General features: G+C 38.9%; 1 protein-coding gene across 2 annotated transcripts in view; it reads right to left on the minus strand.

The window, feature by feature from the left end:
- TBC1D14 (TBC1 domain family member 14) overlaps positions 1 to 18,630 on the minus strand; it is a 170,860-nt gene that overhangs the window by 84,205 nt on the left and 68,025 nt on the right. Inside the window, exon 1 of one of the 2 annotated variants that reach the window (XM_089691594.1) lies at positions 12,990 to 13,228. The exons of the other annotated variant lie outside the window; for it this stretch is intronic. Within the exon in view, the coding sequence (XP_089547720.1) occupies positions 12,990 to 13,024 (35 nt within the window). The 5' untranslated portion in view covers positions 13,025 to 13,228. Of the gene's footprint in view, positions 1 to 12,989; positions 13,229 to 18,630 lie in introns of those variants that run through there. 2 annotated transcript variants of the gene reach the window in all.

An 18,630-nucleotide genomic window follows, 5' to 3' on the forward strand; every position in this document is an offset into this window, starting at 1 on the left:
AAGGGGTGTTTAAGGCTGAAACGTTTTGGCCACCAGAATTTCGGTATATCCCTAGTTAGAATACAGATTAGAATCGGTACCAGAACCGCTGAACAACTACCTTTGACAATCACACTGAAAACTGGACATGAAAATCACACCGCATAAAAGTAAACCCTGCAGCAGGGCTAAATGTGAACCCACCCCCCCCCCCCCAAAAAAAAAAAAAAACCTGCCTGACGCCCGGAACAGCATGTCCCAGGCATCAGGCAATATGATTTGCACATTCCTGTATGTCATGTTCCACATGACTGTCATATGCCTTTAAGTGTTTTCTATATCTGGTCTCTGCTCCTCCCTTTCCTGTAGTTTAGTTAATGCTGTATAGATATCCCACCCCTTTTCCCAGTAAGGCATTGCAGCAAGCCTCATGGCATGGAGCAGATCACATTATGATCTTTTGACCTATCGAATGTTCATTGTTGTAAGATTCTCTCAGTTTATGGAATAAACTTCACAAGATCTGCAAAATTTTATTCTGATTGAGTCACTGACTGTGGTATCCAACTAAGGTTGAAGTTATCGCTATCTCATCACAACTGTAAGTTACAGAGATCACACTATCAATGCTTAGATTGGAGAGACAGAACACTATGTGTACAGACTTCAGGACTAGAGTGACAGATTGTGAAACAGTCTATTAAAGAGGCTGTAAACCTCAGACATGAAATATGAACAAAACATATCCCTCTATAGTGTGTATAGAGCTCTCCTCATTGATGTAACTTCAGCTCCCCTCCTGCTTTTCAGAGCCGAGAGGTCCTGTGTAAATTCTGCACTTTGAATGGATGGAGAAAGATGGCTACAGATAAACAGGTACAACTTATGTAGGATTGGTATCACCTGTGGCCAATCACGTCACTGGGTGTATATATAAGGGTTTACAACCCCTTTAAAATCTTTGTTGCAATTGTCTATGTAAATACCATAGTCCACTTTAAAGCGCACCTCTTCTGTGCAATAAAAGCAAACCGAAGTTCACATCACACATTGAGTATTGGACCTATGTCACATTAGGAGATCGATCACCGGAGGCAACATGCAGGAATTGCAAAAACTTGGCCTACCTTCTGCTAAAGCACTGCCCTATCACCGTCCAAAGAAGCAAGGCTTGACTGCACCCTCGCTAGTGATTGATGATCTGTAGTGTTACAGCAAATGAAGGAGCACCTTTCATCAGGGAAAATACCAGCTGCATTTTTAATTCCATCTCCGGTTAACTACTCCTCCCTCAAATGAACCCCTCAACCTCTTGCCTTGAGCAAAGCAGGCACTCCCAAAATCAATTTTCTCCATCATAAATATAGACCAACAATTGGGGTTAGTGACGTTACTAAAACCTTTTATGAACATTAAAATACAGCATACCTACTGGCTAACTAGATTATCTACAAGAAGCAGAAGAATATGGACCTAGGTAAGATGCAGACAAAAAACAAGGTTTAAGTGACATCCAGGAGCACAACTCGCTGACCTTTCCACTGTAGACAACAAAGATGAAGTTTGTCCTCTGCAGGCAACAGCAACACTCGGTATAATGCTGAACAATAACCAGAAGTATTAATGATTTATCTTTTCATCAAAAGTTACAGGTTAATAAGTTAGGTGTCAAAACTAAATTATTTCAGTGAGCTATTATGGGGATTTTTTTTTAGTGTGTACAGGGCTGGTAGATTTTTTTTAGTGTGTACAGGGCTAGTAGATTTTTTTAGTGTGTACAGGGCTGGTAGATTTTTTTTAGTGTGTACAGGGCTAGTTGATTTTTTTAGTGTGTACAGGGCTGGTAGAATTTGACTGGAAATAAACTTTAATCCTTGGGTTTATATCTAATTTCAATTAATAACAAAAAGGTAAATAAGTGAAGACATAATTAAGGAGCCATTCAGCGTAAACAGAAGGTGTTATTACATTTTCAGACCCCACCATTAAAAGACCAAAATGTGATTTATTATACACTATGCCGCACTGTGCAGAGATTTCCCTGCTACAACAATGCAAGTACTAGCAGACTGACTGATCATCACTGAGGCAGCCCAATTATGCAGTTATCCCTTTACACAGACACTGTAGCCTCCACACCAAATCCCCACTACTGGAAACTCACCATTATCACAGCATCTGTTGTTGCAGATCTCAAAAAAAAAAAAAAAAAAAAAAAAAAAAAAAAAAACTGTCTGCATCACTCACTGCCACGCACAAACAGGAATGTACCAGTTTACACTTCAGTTCCTCCCCTACAGTGGCAAGAGTTCTTTGCATTTCTAATTAGAACATTCAGATTCAGCGTGATTTTAAATATTGTTTTAATAAAGAGAAAAATTGGTGCAGGAAATATTTACAGGAAAGATATTACAAGAGAGAAAGTTAACAACAGTAAAGCAAAAGGAATTAAAAGTGAAAAATATTTAGAGTGATTGCAAACCTTTTTTAAATAAACATCTCATATTTACAACCATCTGCACAGAGCAGCCCTGATCCTCCTCTTTTGGGGTCCCCCACCTGCACTCCTAGTTCTATGCATTGATGGACCAAAACGGGCAATAATGCAGTCCGTGTTCAGGGCCAAACACAATTAAATAAGTACATTTGAGATTCCACTGCTCATGAGAGCCCACTGCCAAGCAATATACATTTCTACTGAAAGTAACAGAAAATACACTACTTCTACCATGGAGCATGTCAAATCTATTTTAGAGGAACTAAATTGTATCTGAGCACCACAAACTGAAAATGCCATTTAAAATTTTTAATATTCAAAGCAATCTCACCCATCCATGTTTTCCATGATTTTTGTTGAGAAATCGATTTGAAAAAACAAACCCCCCCCCCCCTCAGCAGAAGTTTAAATCAAGTAAATATACCTTATTTACTAAGGTATTAACCCCTCTCCACAGTCCTCTAACCACTTCGGCATTAAGCCTTTTTTATCATAAAATTATATAATTTTTTCAAAGCAAAGGACCTGTAGAATAAAAAAAAAAAAAAGATATCTGTAATTTTTTATGTTGCAGGTTATTTGCAATTTTTTGTCACGATATTTGCACAACTGTTTATCAAATGCATGTTTTCATATTAAAAAAAATACTAAAATTAATTTTAGTGTACACAAAACACAATAGAATACCCAATTTATTGGTAAAATATAAAAAAAGAGGAGGCTGTGTCAAATAAATAGATACCAAACATGCCAAGTCTTAAAACTGCGATATCGCAAAAAACTACAGTACCCAAAAATCTCCATAGACAACGCTTTAAAAACCTTTACAGGTCATCTGTTTAGAGAGTTAACCATGAGCTCTGGTGTTAAATTTATTACCTTCACTCTGATGTTTGTGGCAGATACCTCACATGTGTGGTAAGATCCCTGTTTACTTACAACTATGCACTTTCGCATTTGTGGGTGTTTGAGGCAAATGTGGTTACATTAAAAAAAAATAAAAAAAATGTATGAATACATGCAGCCATCAAACCGCTTTCACTTTCAAGCCTTGACCTGGCTGAAGAAAACTGGCACAAGCTGATGGAAGCTATTTCAGCCATCAGCTAGTGCTTAACCCTTCACCCTTTGGACGTACATAGCATGTCCAAAAGAGCTAAAGTAGGTAAGTGGGCTTTAGTGCAGGGAGGCGGAGTGGCTTCCCAATCATGTGACTGGCTCACAGTGGTCCCATGATCAGGAATCTGTCCTGCTGGCCCCTGATCAGCAGCCACAACTGAGAGCTGTGAACAAGCACCTTAGAGAATAATGCGATTTCCATTGTCATGCATTGCAGCGACACAGGAGAAAATCCGTGTGAACAGGGCTTTACTGAATATCATTTCATAAAGCACTGTGTTACCTTCTTTCTCTAATATTTTTCTTTACCTTTTTTCATCCTTTTGCTGCATCGGAGTGCAGCTGACTATCTGCAGCCACTTCCTGCTTTCACTCCAGCAATGGCTGCATGACATTTCAAGCATACAAGTTTCCTGATCGCAACAACTGTGGATCACGCTTGTTTTAACAGCCACTTGTAGTCTCCAGTGAACGTGGATAATGAGTGTGACAATGAAGGAGCAAGGTAATATTTTAAGAACGGATTCACATTTAGAAAAACTGAAAATGTAGAAAGTTCTTTAAAAATGTTTAAATCTATGTAGCATAGACCTAGTAATTGGTCCCGCTTCACTTTTTACTTTAAATAAATAAAATCCAGCTCCCTTATGCACCAATATACCATTAATGTACCTCAGTTGAAAAAATATTCAACTCGCTTTGATCTGGAGAGCAAGGCCTTACCTTAGCCTTTGGTAAATTTTCTTAGAAAGCTTTTGCAATTCCTAGAATGTAGACAGAGGAGCCAGTAGGACCCCGGAAGCAGATTACCAGCTGACCTCATTAGCACACACATCCTGCACTGACCGCATTAGTACACACCCTTCACTCATCAGCTATATTTTCACAGCATCCCCTGGGATCTCTCCCCACATGCATTTGCCTGGCTGGCCTAGCATCCCTTCAGACGGACTCAGGCTGCATGCAGCCCATGTGACACCCCTGATGTAATGCAAGGGCCTGCTTTAAATATAGGCTGTGTCCTCCTATTATAAAGTTTTGGAAAAGCTAAAAGGAGATTGTACAGATTGTATAGTGTTTGGCCACATTTATACACCTAATATTAACAAGTTGCGCTTTCAGTGTCATTAATTGTTAATGGCACACCTAACACAGAAACAGACACATTTTGCCACACACACAAAAAAAAAAAAGTGACAAATGCAGCAAAACGTGCAGTAAATCTGTACAACTCACATAATGCCAAAAATATCCCGTGAACTACTTTGCCACGGTAGCGCAGCCCATTGAAATCAACGGGCTGTCATTTGTGTGTCACTGGAAAAACAAGGCAAAAAACATACGCTCCCTCTACTCCTGGTGTGAATGGGACCTGAAACTGAAATTGCACAGAACACAACGGCACAAAGGCTCCATTCACATCTGTGTGTTTCCGAACACATGGTAATCTGCACAGAAAATGCACATTGTGTACGGCGTTTGTATTCAGAATACATGTTAAAGCAGGGTTTCTCAATCAGGGTTCCGTGGAACCCTAGAGTTCCTCTAGGAGGTTTCCAGGGGTTTCCTGAGCAATTTTTGCCTCTCAGGTAAGTTCCCAGTGACACCATTGATCTTTTTAGCAATCTGTAAAGGGGTAATTCTTCCCAATGACCACAAGTGTAAGGAGCATTCTTCCCCCTGGCCATCACACTAAAGTATCATGAATTGTAGATAAAGTCATTTTTAGCAGGGGTTCCCTGAGACCAGAAAGTTATGTCAAGGGTTCCGCTGAAAAGGTTGAGAAATGCTGTGTTAAAAGGCACCCAGGTGCAACAAACACACCAAAAACTTGGAGGAACACACCGTACTTCACTCCAAAAAATGTTCTGGAGCTTTTCTGGGGCGATCATTGCGTGTCTGTTCAAGTGAATGGGCTGCCCTATGCGTGACGAGTGAAAACTCTCCAAAACAAAATGCATGCGGGAATGTGAGTCTTCACTACATGGAGATGGAAATGTGAACAGGGCCTGACAACTGAGTGTCTCCATCCATTCACTATGTACTTGTATAAAAGATGGTCATACACTATGCAATCTGATTGTACAATGTCTGTACATTTTCCAGAACTATAGAATAGAAGGACACACCTGAACAATCTATTCCATTTGTATCAAATCAGACAGGTAGTATTATAAAGAGGGAGGTGTGGTCCAGAGTGGTGAACACACGCCATCACACCTTTTTTGTGATGCAACAAGGAACTGAAGGCTTCTGGGAAGTGCTCTACAGGAGGTGAATGCTGAGAGACTATCTACAGGAAATTATGCAATCCGAAAATCCATTCAAAATCTCACAGAAACCGACAAAAAATGAAATGTCCTGTGGATGAGTTAAGTGAGATAAAAGCACATCGGGATGGCTGGGCCAGAAATGGCATTGGGAATTGCTTCTATTTAGTATGAAAAGTTAAATTCTGCCTGAAAAGGTGAAGTCATCCTTTAAACCCAGATTGTGATCCCTTAATGGAGCAAGCATCCAGGCATAGGCCATTTAAGACTAGGTGTGTTAAATCCCACTCAGTCCTCAGACAGTAATCAAGTAAATAGTGTTCTTTTTTTTGTTGCACCAAGTGGACTGAAAGCTACCCAACTAAGCTACAGTCATCCAATGACAGGATGTCTAAGCCCTGGTGCACGCCGGTTCGACTTGTCATGCGATTGGACAGTTTCAAATCGCATGGCAAGTCGCACCCTATTGTCGACAATGAACCATTCAAATCGGTGCCACTATTTTGAAAGTAGTTCCTGCACTACTTTTTGCAATTTGAGGTGCGACTTGCATAGACAACTGTGCATGAAGTCACACAGATGTCTTCCAAGTTGCACCTAGTCGCACTGCAATGCGACTTTGAAATCGTGCAACTTCACTTGAAGTCGAATGATTTTGAAGTCACATGATTTCAACATCTTATCCAGTGTGAACAAGTGCTTAAATAAGAAATATAAAAATTGTGACCGCACTATTATTATTATACAGTATTTATAAAGCGCCAATGGTTCGCTCAGCGCTGTACATTACAAAGGGATATGTGCACTATGACAGTTATTCTATAATAAATATGTATTCCGTTCACACAGTAACTCTGTATTAAAAATGCATGCAAGAATATAAATGAATACACCAATGTAAAAATTATCAAAATGTTTTGGATATCAAGATGTAGATAAAAAAAAAAAAAAAAAAAAAAAAAAAAAAAGTGTATTCACTGTGTACTGAATGTATGTACCCTAAAATCAATACTTCCATAAATATAGAAATAATTTATATTGATCAAATTTGCCACCTAAATTCATTCACTATAAAACAAATTCATAAACCGTGAACCATTCAAATGTAATAGTGCAACCATTCGGTACAAGTCTAACGTTTACTACAGCTTTAAAATGTACATATAGCCAAACGTTCTGTGTTTTGGAATGAGGAAGGCTTAGAACCTCTGTCAAGTTTTTACTGCATTCTGTATGCCCTCTGGGTAGAGTCACAAGTCATATTTGTCCTGGTGACCATTAACACTTCGGGCTTGTTCACACGACTTCTTCCCAAACGCCCCTATAGTGTTAGGTGTTTTAAAAGCAGGGTGGATAAAAATCAATGATTTTTTTTAAAAATCAAAAACATTTTTTTGATTTAAAATCTATTTTTTTTAAATAAAATGCTTTTTGAGGAAAATATATTACCATCCAAAAGGTTATTCCATCATGAAAAAAAGATTTGTTTTTTAATTATGTAGAATAAGGCTGTATATGTAATTTTTTTGGTAAATAAATTCCATGAATCCATTCACAATGTCATGCTCTTCCAGAGGTTTTTGTAAGATTATTGGGCAGTTTCTCTGCCTACAAGATATTATCACAGATGTTGGTTTACTTTGCAGTTCTCAAAACTGAATTTGACTCAGCGGAGATCACATGCCTCTTCTTCACAGCAAAAATGTTATAACATGAACAGAGTTAAGAAAAAGACCTTCATCCTAACTTCTACAAACCTATGAATACAGAATCAACCCCTTCAGTGCTAAGTTTCAAGAAGTTCAGTGAATAGAATAGAAACAATATTTTTCTGATTGTTTGGAGTGGAATAGATCAGCACAAGAAGAAAGTGAAACTAAGTGTGAGGAGGAAGGGGCTGACAGTCTAAGTTTCCTAAAATATATATATTTTGTTAAGCCAAATTAGTTAACAAACATGGATGTTTAAGCAAATCACATATGCTGGAATGTTATTGTTTCAGTTGAATAAATCTATTTAAATTATTATTAAGGTAATGATTATTTTTCTCCTTCCTAAGTACAACAGAAAAGTTGTCCAAATATGAATGATTAACCTATTAAACTGGGGATAAAAAAACTAATATGAAAAGTTATTCTAAAAATCTTCATCTACTTGCATATTAAAGTTATACCAGCAAGAATTAGTCTTTATGTAGAAAACTAGGATTTAAATCAAGCCTTACTGAATAGTGATTTAAATCAAAATCCACCCTGTTTAAAAGTGTTAAAAACGCTCCCCAAATGCTGTCTGCGCAGTTTTGAGGTATTTTATAAGCAGTTTCCAAGCATTAAAACCACACCACAAACACCTATAATGAACTTAAATGCAGTAACGCCTCCCAGGAGTTTGAGGAGCGTCACCATAGACTTGAATGGGAGGCGTTGAAAGGCTTCAACTCCTGACTCCACACGAGGCATCAATTTTGAAGCAACGCTAATACTTCAGTGTGAACAGCACTGTGTGCTGCCATGTGTATCATTTTCATAGGCGTTTGAGGAGCATTAACAAACACCCCTCAAATGCCTGGTTTCAATGCTAGTTTGAACTGAGCCTTAGACTCAAAAGGATGTTAAATTCCAAACTTTTACAGATATCACCAGCACAAAAAAAGGAGTGTAAGCCCCAGTCCACGATCCCTGTGTGTTTCCCACACCACATTGCAATCACACTTTTTTGTGATCTGCTGTGGGTGTCAATTCAAAAGTTAATGAAACGCAGTTTGTTTGCCTGCACTGACCACAAGGTACAAAATAAATCGTTCCAACCCAGTTCCAGTGCAGCTCAAAAAAAAAGGTGTCTGCACATTTTTTGTGCTATGCGGTGCGATTTGAGCCCACTGAAAATGAATGGCTCAAGTTACACCACACACAATCACATGTGAATTGCACAAGAATGCAGTGCGGTTCCTGTGTGATTCATAGGCGAGCTATAGTCTGAACCCAGATAAATCTTCCAACAATATCTGTTCTGGTGACAATCAAGCAGGGAATTTCCCTTGCTTTGTAGAGATTTCCTCTTGCATCTTTTTTGCATCTCTAGGCAGGAAATAAAGGAAATCTACCCAACAGGACACAGAGCAAAATAGAAACTGATGGGAGTTTTAACTATTCAACAGTCCAAACTAAAAATAAGTTACATGCAGCCCAGCGAGGAGGTCACTGCTACTTTTATATAGTAATATCTGGGTTCACAAAGGCATTTGGTGCACACAAAGTGGATTTATACCACTTGCATCTTTTTAGGAATTAAAAAAAAAAGAAAAAAAAAAAAAAAGTCACACCTTAAACCAAAACTACAATGCCAGTTCCTATATATAGAAATTTTACATGTATTATAAATAGTATATCAAACAACAAAAAAGAAAAAATTCCCAGCTCTAACTTACCAGCCAGCTTGCAAACAAACTGAATTAACCAGAGTTAAAAACAGGGGTTTAGTTAGCACACATTTGCAAACACATGCGTAAGCTACAGAGCCTCGTTACGGCACCCCAGTATTCTGTGGTTCCTAACGCTCCAATTTTCAGAGCCCCCATAGTAGAGGCACATGTATTTAATGGATAGAACAAGGGCAGATGGACCTGAGGGAGCCCACCCCTCCTTTAAAAAAGGTACAGGAGTGCACTGGACACCCAGCATGTAGCACAATGACAGCTAAGGTGTCCAGTGCGCCCCCTCACCAACAATTCAACAGTACAAAAAATGGCCACTGCCCCAGTCTATAACTGGCCTTCACAGCAAGGAGCACATGGAAGGGCGACGCATGTCAAACAACAAAAGAAAAATTCCCAGCTCTAACTCGCCATCCAGCTTGCAAACAAACCAAATTAGTGGCTGGCAAGTTAGAGCTGGGAATTTTTATTTTTTGTTGTTTGACATGCGTCGCCCTTCCATGTGCTCCTTGCTTTGAAGGCCAGTTATAGACTGGGGCAGTGGCCATTTTTTGTACTGTTGAATTGTTGGTTGAGGGGGCCAAACTAATTCGGTTTGTTTGCAAGCTGGATGGCGAGTTAGAGCTGGGAATTGTTTTTTGCTGTTTGACATGCGTTGTCTGTCCATGTGCTCCTTGCTGTGAAGGCCAGTTATAGACTGGGGCAGTGGCCATTTTCTGTACTTGTAAATAGTATGAGCAATGTTTTAAGCAAGTAATAATCTGTGCTCTATCCACCTCTTTAATGAAAAGGCTTCATCTTTACTGTGACCGGGAGTAAACTCTACAACCTGCAATAATGGTTGAAGCTTCACACTTCCTGAAAGGCTAAACTTCACCAGGGAGGATTATGCAAGCCTTGTCAAATCACTGCTGCAAGCAAGGAGGCTAGAAAAAGGTCTTACATCAAAACAAGTATATTAAAACAAAATTAAAATTATAGTGTTAAGGTAAGAAATTTAAAAAACAAAACAAAACAAAAAAAAAACATCAAAAGTGCGCATAATGGTACATTAGGCAATCAACGAAAAAAAAAAAAAAAAAAAAAAAAAAAAAACAAAAAAAAAAACTTGGTGCACAGATCCTGCTATTCACAAACCAGGAGCTGCAAAATAAAGGGACATAAAGCAAACTCAAAGCACAGGATTTCCCCTACGTATGGCTGGCTGCTTTACACTGGTATGACACATTGAATGCACGTAGCATTTTAATTGAAGTTTACCTGCATTACCATTGAACTCTATATCGACACGTAGCTTTTCATGCAATCAGCAAAAAAAATACTGCAAGAAGGATTTTTTACTGCACCTGAATTGCACTGGTGTGAACAGAGCTAAATCGCTGAATTTTAGTTTCAGGGCAGTGACTGAGTAACTAGGTACAGTATGAGTATGCAGCACATGGGCTCAGTCCAGTGTTCTGATTTAGGTCGGTATTTTGTTAATATAGAATTTAGGAAAACATTTAATCTAAAATCTGGTAGTAGAATGACAAGATGTTAGGAACCGGCTGTAGGTGGCCCATGCATGTCAAAGGTGCGCTCAGCTCCAATGTGAACTCCAGTCACTGTGAACTTTGCACTAAGCGTTGTTCGATCAAGCAGCAGATAACTATAGGAAGATAAGATATTAACTTTTTTAGTTAAATCCTGTTTAGTAATGTTCTTTATACGGACATATTATAAGTGGATGGTCAGCCATGTTGGCACAATCCTACTGCCCTCCAGCACTTCTGACAGCAGAGTTCTCCATAAACAAGAACATTTCTGTTCAGGTTAATGGACAGAGGAGAGAAGACTCGGCACATTTTCTGGTGGTAGTCCAAGCTTACAATCACACGATTATATGGTCTACTATTGATCACTTGATCTTACACTGGTTTTCTGCCATTTTGAGCAGAGGAGCATGTGGTGTTCCAAATTAAGTCCGGTCACAGAGCAAAAACAATTGGTAAACTAAATTTCTTTTTCATTCGCATAATAGAAAATCACCCATGTAGCTCCTGCCTCACCAACCAAATGTGGTTAGCCAACAGAACTTCCTCTCCCCATGAGATCAAAAAAACAGCAAAATCGGGTCTTTGTTTTCTCAGCCATTGGCAGCTTATGGGCTCATTTACACCAGATACACTTCCCTGCATGTTAAAATGAAATATTCAGCTATGGCCGGCATTCACGGTAACCCACATACAAAAAAAGAATAAGCTGCATTATTGGTCAGTTTATCCCAAAATGCCAATTGAATTATTTAACCTATGTCTAGGACATACAAATGATATTGCATGTTGTAACCATGGGCTAAGTGGCTTATTAAACTTAACATGCCACATATTTTTGGGGCAAAATTTCTACACTAATCAGCTCTTCCATGAAGACAGTAAAATCATAAAAATCAATTAAAAAGCTCTCGCTGTAATCAGAAACACAGTAAAGCCTTCTAATTACAGTTGTAAAGGCTGAAGGTTTTTTTTACCTTCATGCAGTCTATGCATGATGGTAAAAAACTGTGTGCCACTACCCTCCAGCCCCCCCCCCCTCCCCTTTATACTTATCTGAGCCCATCTCAATCCAGAGATGTGTGGGACAGCAGAGGCTCTCCCGGCTCTCTCCCTCCTCATTGGGGCAGAGACAGCAGTGGGAGCCATTGGCTTCCGCTGCTGTCAATCACTGCCAGTGAGGATTGCTAAGGGGGCACTCAAAAGGTGGGAGGAGCACCAGTAGGGGGACCCAAGAAGAGAAGGAACAGGGCCCTTCTGTGCAATACAATTGCACAGAGCATGTAAGTATGACAAGTGAGTGTGGTGTTTTTTTGTGTTTTTTTTTTTTTTTAAGTCAAATGAATTTTAGGTTACCTTTAGTATCACTTTAAAACATATTCACATCTCTAATTCCCTAAAAACTATTCCTCATTTTAGGACAGTGGACAAAGCTGTGAGAATGAATGCTTTATGCCTCACCAGCCAGATACATATCTGGAAGCAATGGTGTACAGTATAGTGCAGACATAGTATTATAGAACCATTTATTCCAAACTGCACGCAGCTGTTTCAGGCTATTTGGCCATCATTAGGGCAATGTATGGGGGTTAATAAAATGTGCAAAATCTGGCGCAACTCTGCATAGAAACCAAGCCGCTTACAAGGTTTTATTGAACAAGCTGAAGTAAGAAGCCAACTGGCTACCATGCACCAGATTCTGAGTGCTCCAGTTTTAGCACATCTCTCCCAATGACTTTTATAGAGTAGGGCTTGGGACCCAACAACATAGTATAACCATACAGGTTATGGTGAGAAGGAACTAAAACTCAATGAAAGTCAGGAGTAACACAATAACTTTCATAGCATTGCCCACTGTCCTGAAATTATTTAGAGATATGTGAGAGTGATATGTGATAGAACATGACATGACGTGAACACCTCTTAAAAAAGCAGAATTCTAAAACATAAAAATTACTAGAACACAAAACTCCACTCTAGTTTTGTGGAATAAGAAAACACAATTCTGAAAAAATAAATAAATAAAAAAGAAGAAGATTGATATAAACTGTGCAGAGCAAAGTTTCCAGAAAACAATACAGCAGAGAGACAGAGCTGGGAAAAATCAACACAGAAAGTCTTGCTACAGAAAGTACCTTTCCTCACAGTCCGATACATACCTGTCTACTAAAAGGAGTAAGGGAGGAGCAGCCATGGTTTATAGAGTTGTAGAAATCTGTCCTAGAAGATGGTCTCCTCAGAAGTCTGGAGGGTCATATTTTGGGAAAATAATTTGAAGAAGAGTGTTTTACTGGTAAAATAGTAGTTCCATGTTCCCCGACTGTCAGGAAGCTCCAGCAGAGGATGTTGAGTCAGGGAGCTGTGCTTTACACTTGTAGTTGCTGTGTCAACAGGGAAGGGCACATACTGCACAGCAGTACTCAGAGGGCTGACCGGCAGGGTCACTTCTACTCAACACACCCACATAGTCACACTCGGCTCCTACAGAGTCTGCTCAGGTTACAGTCACTCTGTATTTATAGAGTGCAGGTAAAAGGACCTGGAGCACAACTAGGTGACCTGCAGCCCTGGGACCAACATGGACTGACTGTAAAGTTCAGAGCCAGCTGCACCACCATGGCAGAAGGTGCAACAGCCAGCATTTCAAAATACAATAAACCAAATCAATATAATAACCAATGATATTATCCATGTTTAGAATAACCAATGATATTATCCATGTTTAGAATAACCAATGATATTATCCATGTTTAGAATAACCAATGATATTATCCATGTTTAGAATAACCAATGATATTATCCATGTTTACAGGACAACTCTGAAGGGACGCGCACGCACGCACACACACACACACACACACACACACACACACACACACACACACACACACACACACACACACACACACACACACACACACACACACACACACACTTTCCCCGATATTAAACTGCTACCATTAGTACTCTCCACCATGTAAAGCACACCAGCTGAAATTTTATACTAGCCTAAGAAAAACCAGTTTTGTGTATTTAAAGATAATCTACATGATATGGGAAACCCTGACCAATCATAAGCAGAACACCAGTTGACATTAGAGGAAGACAGAAAAATAGTTTTAAAAGGTGACCATAAAGCAGTCCTTTTTTTCCCAGAGGAATAAAAATAAAGTTCCTATAGAATTGCTAAGCAATCCTTTTGATAATTAGGGATCATGCACACAGGCATGTACAATTTATGAAGGATCTTGCTGGCAACATGATCCTCTAAAAAGTTTTGGGTAAAAAGGTGCAAAATCAACAGAAATCCCCTTAATAGGGGCACAGGAATAACCCAGCAGAGGTTCTACCCTTTTCTGCTCTATCCAAAAGATAGTTTTTTTTCCCCTGAAGTTGCATTTAAAAAGAAAGTTCTTTGGGATATGATAACATTTTGTACAAACTATCCATTTTTTGTGTCTTTGCAGCAGGTCTCCATGTAGTGGTTTTCAGGTTAGGTTTTTCAAAACAAGACTCACTTGGGGAGGAAGATGTGCATTATATTGATATCTGCAGATTATTCACGCCCAAACCCTGAAACCAGACCAAGCTGTACTTCTATAATTACGGCTACCCCTGACAGGTAACAGGTTACTGCAGGCTGCTAAAATTTCCATAGCAATAAGATATCACATTTCTGCTTTGCATGCTTCCCTGACAGCTTCCAACTCGCTGCTCTGTGTCTGTTCACTTACAGCCTGAAAACTATTATTCTTTCAGTAAATGGATTTGTTTGCATCGCATCCGATCCTGGGCGATAATGTCATTTATATCCTGTACCAGGACACCGCTGAAAGAAGCAGATACCACCCACAGAGGACAACACAGAAGCAGCACATTTTGTGAAGGCTTCACATTTAAAGCAGGATAATAAAAGCTTCAATGCACAATGCTGCACCAGGTATATCATACCAGACTGGCAGGGTGGATAAAAAGGATTTAAAAAAAAAAAAAAAAATTATTTAAAAATCGGATTTTTTAAAATAAAATGCTTTTTGAGGAAAATATATTACCATCCAAAGGTTATTCCATCATGAAATAAAGATTCGTTTTTTAATTATGTAGAATAAGGCTGTATATGTTTAATTTTTTTGGTAAATAAATTCCATGAATCCATTCACAATGTCATGCTCTTCCAGAGGTTTTTGTAAGATTATTGGGCAGTTTCTCTGCCTACAAGATATTATCACAGATGTTTGGTTTACTTTTGCAGTTCTCAAAACTGAATTTGACTCAGCGGAGATCACATGCCTCTTCTTCACAGCAAAAATGTTATAACATGAACAGAGTTAAGAAAAAGACCTTCATCCTAACTTCTACAAACCTATGAATACAGAATCAACCCCTTCAGTGCTAAGTTTCAAGAAGTTCAGTGAATAGAATAGAAACAATATTTTTCTGATTGTTTGGAGTGGAATAGATCAGCACAAGAAGAAAGTGAAACTAAGTGTGAGGAGGAAGGGGCTGACAGTCTAAGTTTCTTAAAATATATATATTTTGTTTAGCTAAATTAGTTAACAAACATGGATATTTGTTTAACCACTTGCTGTCCGCCTGCTGTTTATAAAAACGGCAGGACGGTGGCACTCCAGGGGCGGGTTGCCGTTCATTAACAGCACCTGCCATTTCTAGCTGGGAGCGCGCAGCACCGCGATCCGGTGCCCGCTGTGTCGGACAGGACCTCTGTACGAGGTCCCGATCATGTGATCACTGATAGGCCAATCAGTGATCACATGCAAAGTAGTAAGCAAGATGTCACTTGTGACATCATTGCTTACTACGTGTGAAATCTGTGAATGATCACAGAGGTCACATGGTACAAGGCTATTCACAACAGCCTTGTACCATGTGACAAGCTGTGACCAATCACAGCTCACTCAGTATTTCTCAATGGCTGCAAGAATGCAGACAGAGAAAGAGAAATGATTGCTTTTACATCCTATGTGGGTGTAAAAGCAATCACTGTAAAAAAGAAAAAAAAAACAAAACTCATCACCACCCACAAGTAGTAGTGTCACCATGGTGACACTGTACTGCTAGGGTGACAGTATGTAAAAAAAATAAAATAAAAATGTAAAAAAAAAAAAAAGAAAAAAGTTTAAAAATTATAATTTTTGGTAAACTAATTTGGCTTATTTTTTTTTTTTTACTAAAAAGATAACGGAATACATTTCAGCCAAGATTTATGATGAAAGATTATTTATTTGCAAAATATAAGAAAAACACTTTTTTTCAAAATTTTTGGACATTTTCATTTACATAGCAAAAAAAATAAAAATCCCAGCGGTGAATAAATACCACCAAAATAAAGCTTTATCTGTCTCAAAAAAAATGGTAAAAAATTCATATGGGTACAGTGTTGCATGACCGTGCAATTGTCAAAGTGTGATAGCGCTGAAAGCTGAAAATTGCCCTGGACAGGAAGGGGATGAAAGTGTCTGGACTGGAAGTGGTTAAGCAAATAACATATGCTGTAATGTTATTGTTTCAGTTGAATAAATCTATTTAAATTGTTATTATTAAGGTAATGATTATTTTTCTCCTTCCTAAGTACAACAGAAAAGTTGTCCAAATATGAATGATTAACCTATTAAACTGGGGATAAAAAAACTAATATGAAAAGTTGTTATTCTAAAAATCTTCATCTACTTGAATATTAAAGTTATACCAGCAAGAATTAGTCTATGTAGAAAACTAGGATTTAAATCAAGCCTTACTGACTAGTGATTTAAATCCACCCTGCAGACTGGTACTTAAAGTCAATTTACAGAGAAAAATGTTCCATTCATAAAAATATTGCACTACATGTGCATGTTACAGAAAACATCTACTTCTCAAAGTGTGAATATTTTATCTCCAGAGTTATTTCATCTCCACCTGGAAAGGTCTCCTCCGTGGTGGATTCCTCACAGACCGTTACTGCTGATGCCAACCAGAACATCTAGAAATCCTGAGCAACAATCTTTCTGATTTGATACAACAAAAAGTAAAAATAATAAATAAAAACATGCATGCAACAAACTGATCACATGATCTTTTTGACCAAATCATCATTTTCTGCATATTGTCCAACTCCAAGCTGTATAAACTTGAATGCTTATTGGATTTTAGCACATCAGGTGATGTGTAGTTGTGTAATGAGGGAGGAAGTGACCCGAGGAGGTCAACACCCTATAGCAAAGTGTGCAAATTATTAGGTAGCTTCTTTTCCTCAAGAAAAAAAAAAAAAAGGATTTAACTGACTCTGAAAAGTCAAAAATTGTAAAACCACCCAACATTTTGTTGCAAATAGGGTAACAAGAAATGTGTTGGGGGGGGGGGGGAAGAAGATGATTTAAATGTGAAGCTACCAGGAATCCATGATCCTCCAGTGCGGTCATATTCCAGAACTGTAACCTACCTGGAGTGCCCAGAAGTACTCAGTGTTCAGTGCTCAGAGACATGAACAAGGTAAGAAAGGCTGAAACCCGACCACCACTGAACAAGACAAGTTGAAACGTCAAGACTGGGCCAACAAATATCTGAAGACAGATTTTTCAAAGGTTTTATGCACGGATGAGATGAGTGTGACTCTTGACAGACCAGATGGATGGGCCCATTGCTGGTTCAGTAATGGGCGGCACAGAGCTCCACATCAACTCAGACGCCAGAAGGTGGAGGTGGGGTACTGGTATAGGCTGGTATTATTAAAGATGAGCTAGTTGGACCTTTCTGGGTTGAAGATGGACTCAAAATCAACTCCCAAATCTACTGCTTTCTTCAAGCAGTGGTACAGGAAAGTCTGAATCTTTCAAGAAGACCATGATAAATATGCAGGACAATGCTCCATCACATGCACTGAAGTACTCCGCTGCGTGGCTAGCCAGTAAAGGCCTGAAAGATGAAATAAGGACACGGCACCCTCTCATTTGACCTATACCTATTGAGAACTTGTGGGCCCTAATTAAAAATGGGAGTTTACGGTGAAGAAAAACAGTACACTTCTTTGAACAGTGTCTGGGAGGCTTTGGTTGCTGCTGAACAAAAAGTTGATAGTCAACAATCAAGAAACTGACAGACTCCATAAATGGAAGGCTTATGACTTATTGAAAAGAAGGGTAGCTATATTGGTCACCGATTTTTATTTTATTTTTTTTTAAATGCCAGAAATGTTTATTTGTAAATTTTGAGTTATTTATTCTTAGTTTAACCACTTTCCTGCCACCCTATGCAGATATACTGCTACAGGTTGGCGGGGTGCACAAAAATCACGTATATATACACACACGTGAATTTGCATTTCCGGGTAGGGGGCGTGCATGCCCTACCCACGCTGCCATTTGCAGCTGTCAATCACCAGATCACAGCCAGTGATTACCGAGCATCTCCAAGAGGGATGACTGTTTTGTTTACTAACAGCTCTCCTCCCTGTCAGCTCGAGCATACTGCTTTGGATGGCTGTGTACTGATCACTGTATTGGTGTCACTGGGGATGTCAGTGACACCAAGTTGGTTCCCCACAATGTCAGAATGTCCACCGCAATCCCACTAAGAACACTGCCATTACTAGTAGAAAAAAAAGAATTCTAGTATCTATACCGCTATTTGTAGATGCTATAACTTTCACGTAAACCAATTAATTTACACGTATTGGGATTTTGTTTTAGCAAAGACATGTAGCAGAATACATTTTGGCCTAAATTTATGATGAAATTAGATTTTCTTAAATTTTTTTTACTGGACATGTTTAACCGCCTCTCGCCCACCATATAAGGAAAGGAC

This window comes from Staurois parvus, unplaced genomic scaffold (genome assembly GCF_062004578.1).
Source record: "Staurois parvus isolate SC_StPar_1 unplaced genomic scaffold, SC_StPar_1.0 ptg000564l, whole genome shotgun sequence".
NCBI classification, from domain to species: Eukaryota; Metazoa; Chordata; class Amphibia; order Anura; family Ranidae; genus Staurois; species Staurois parvus.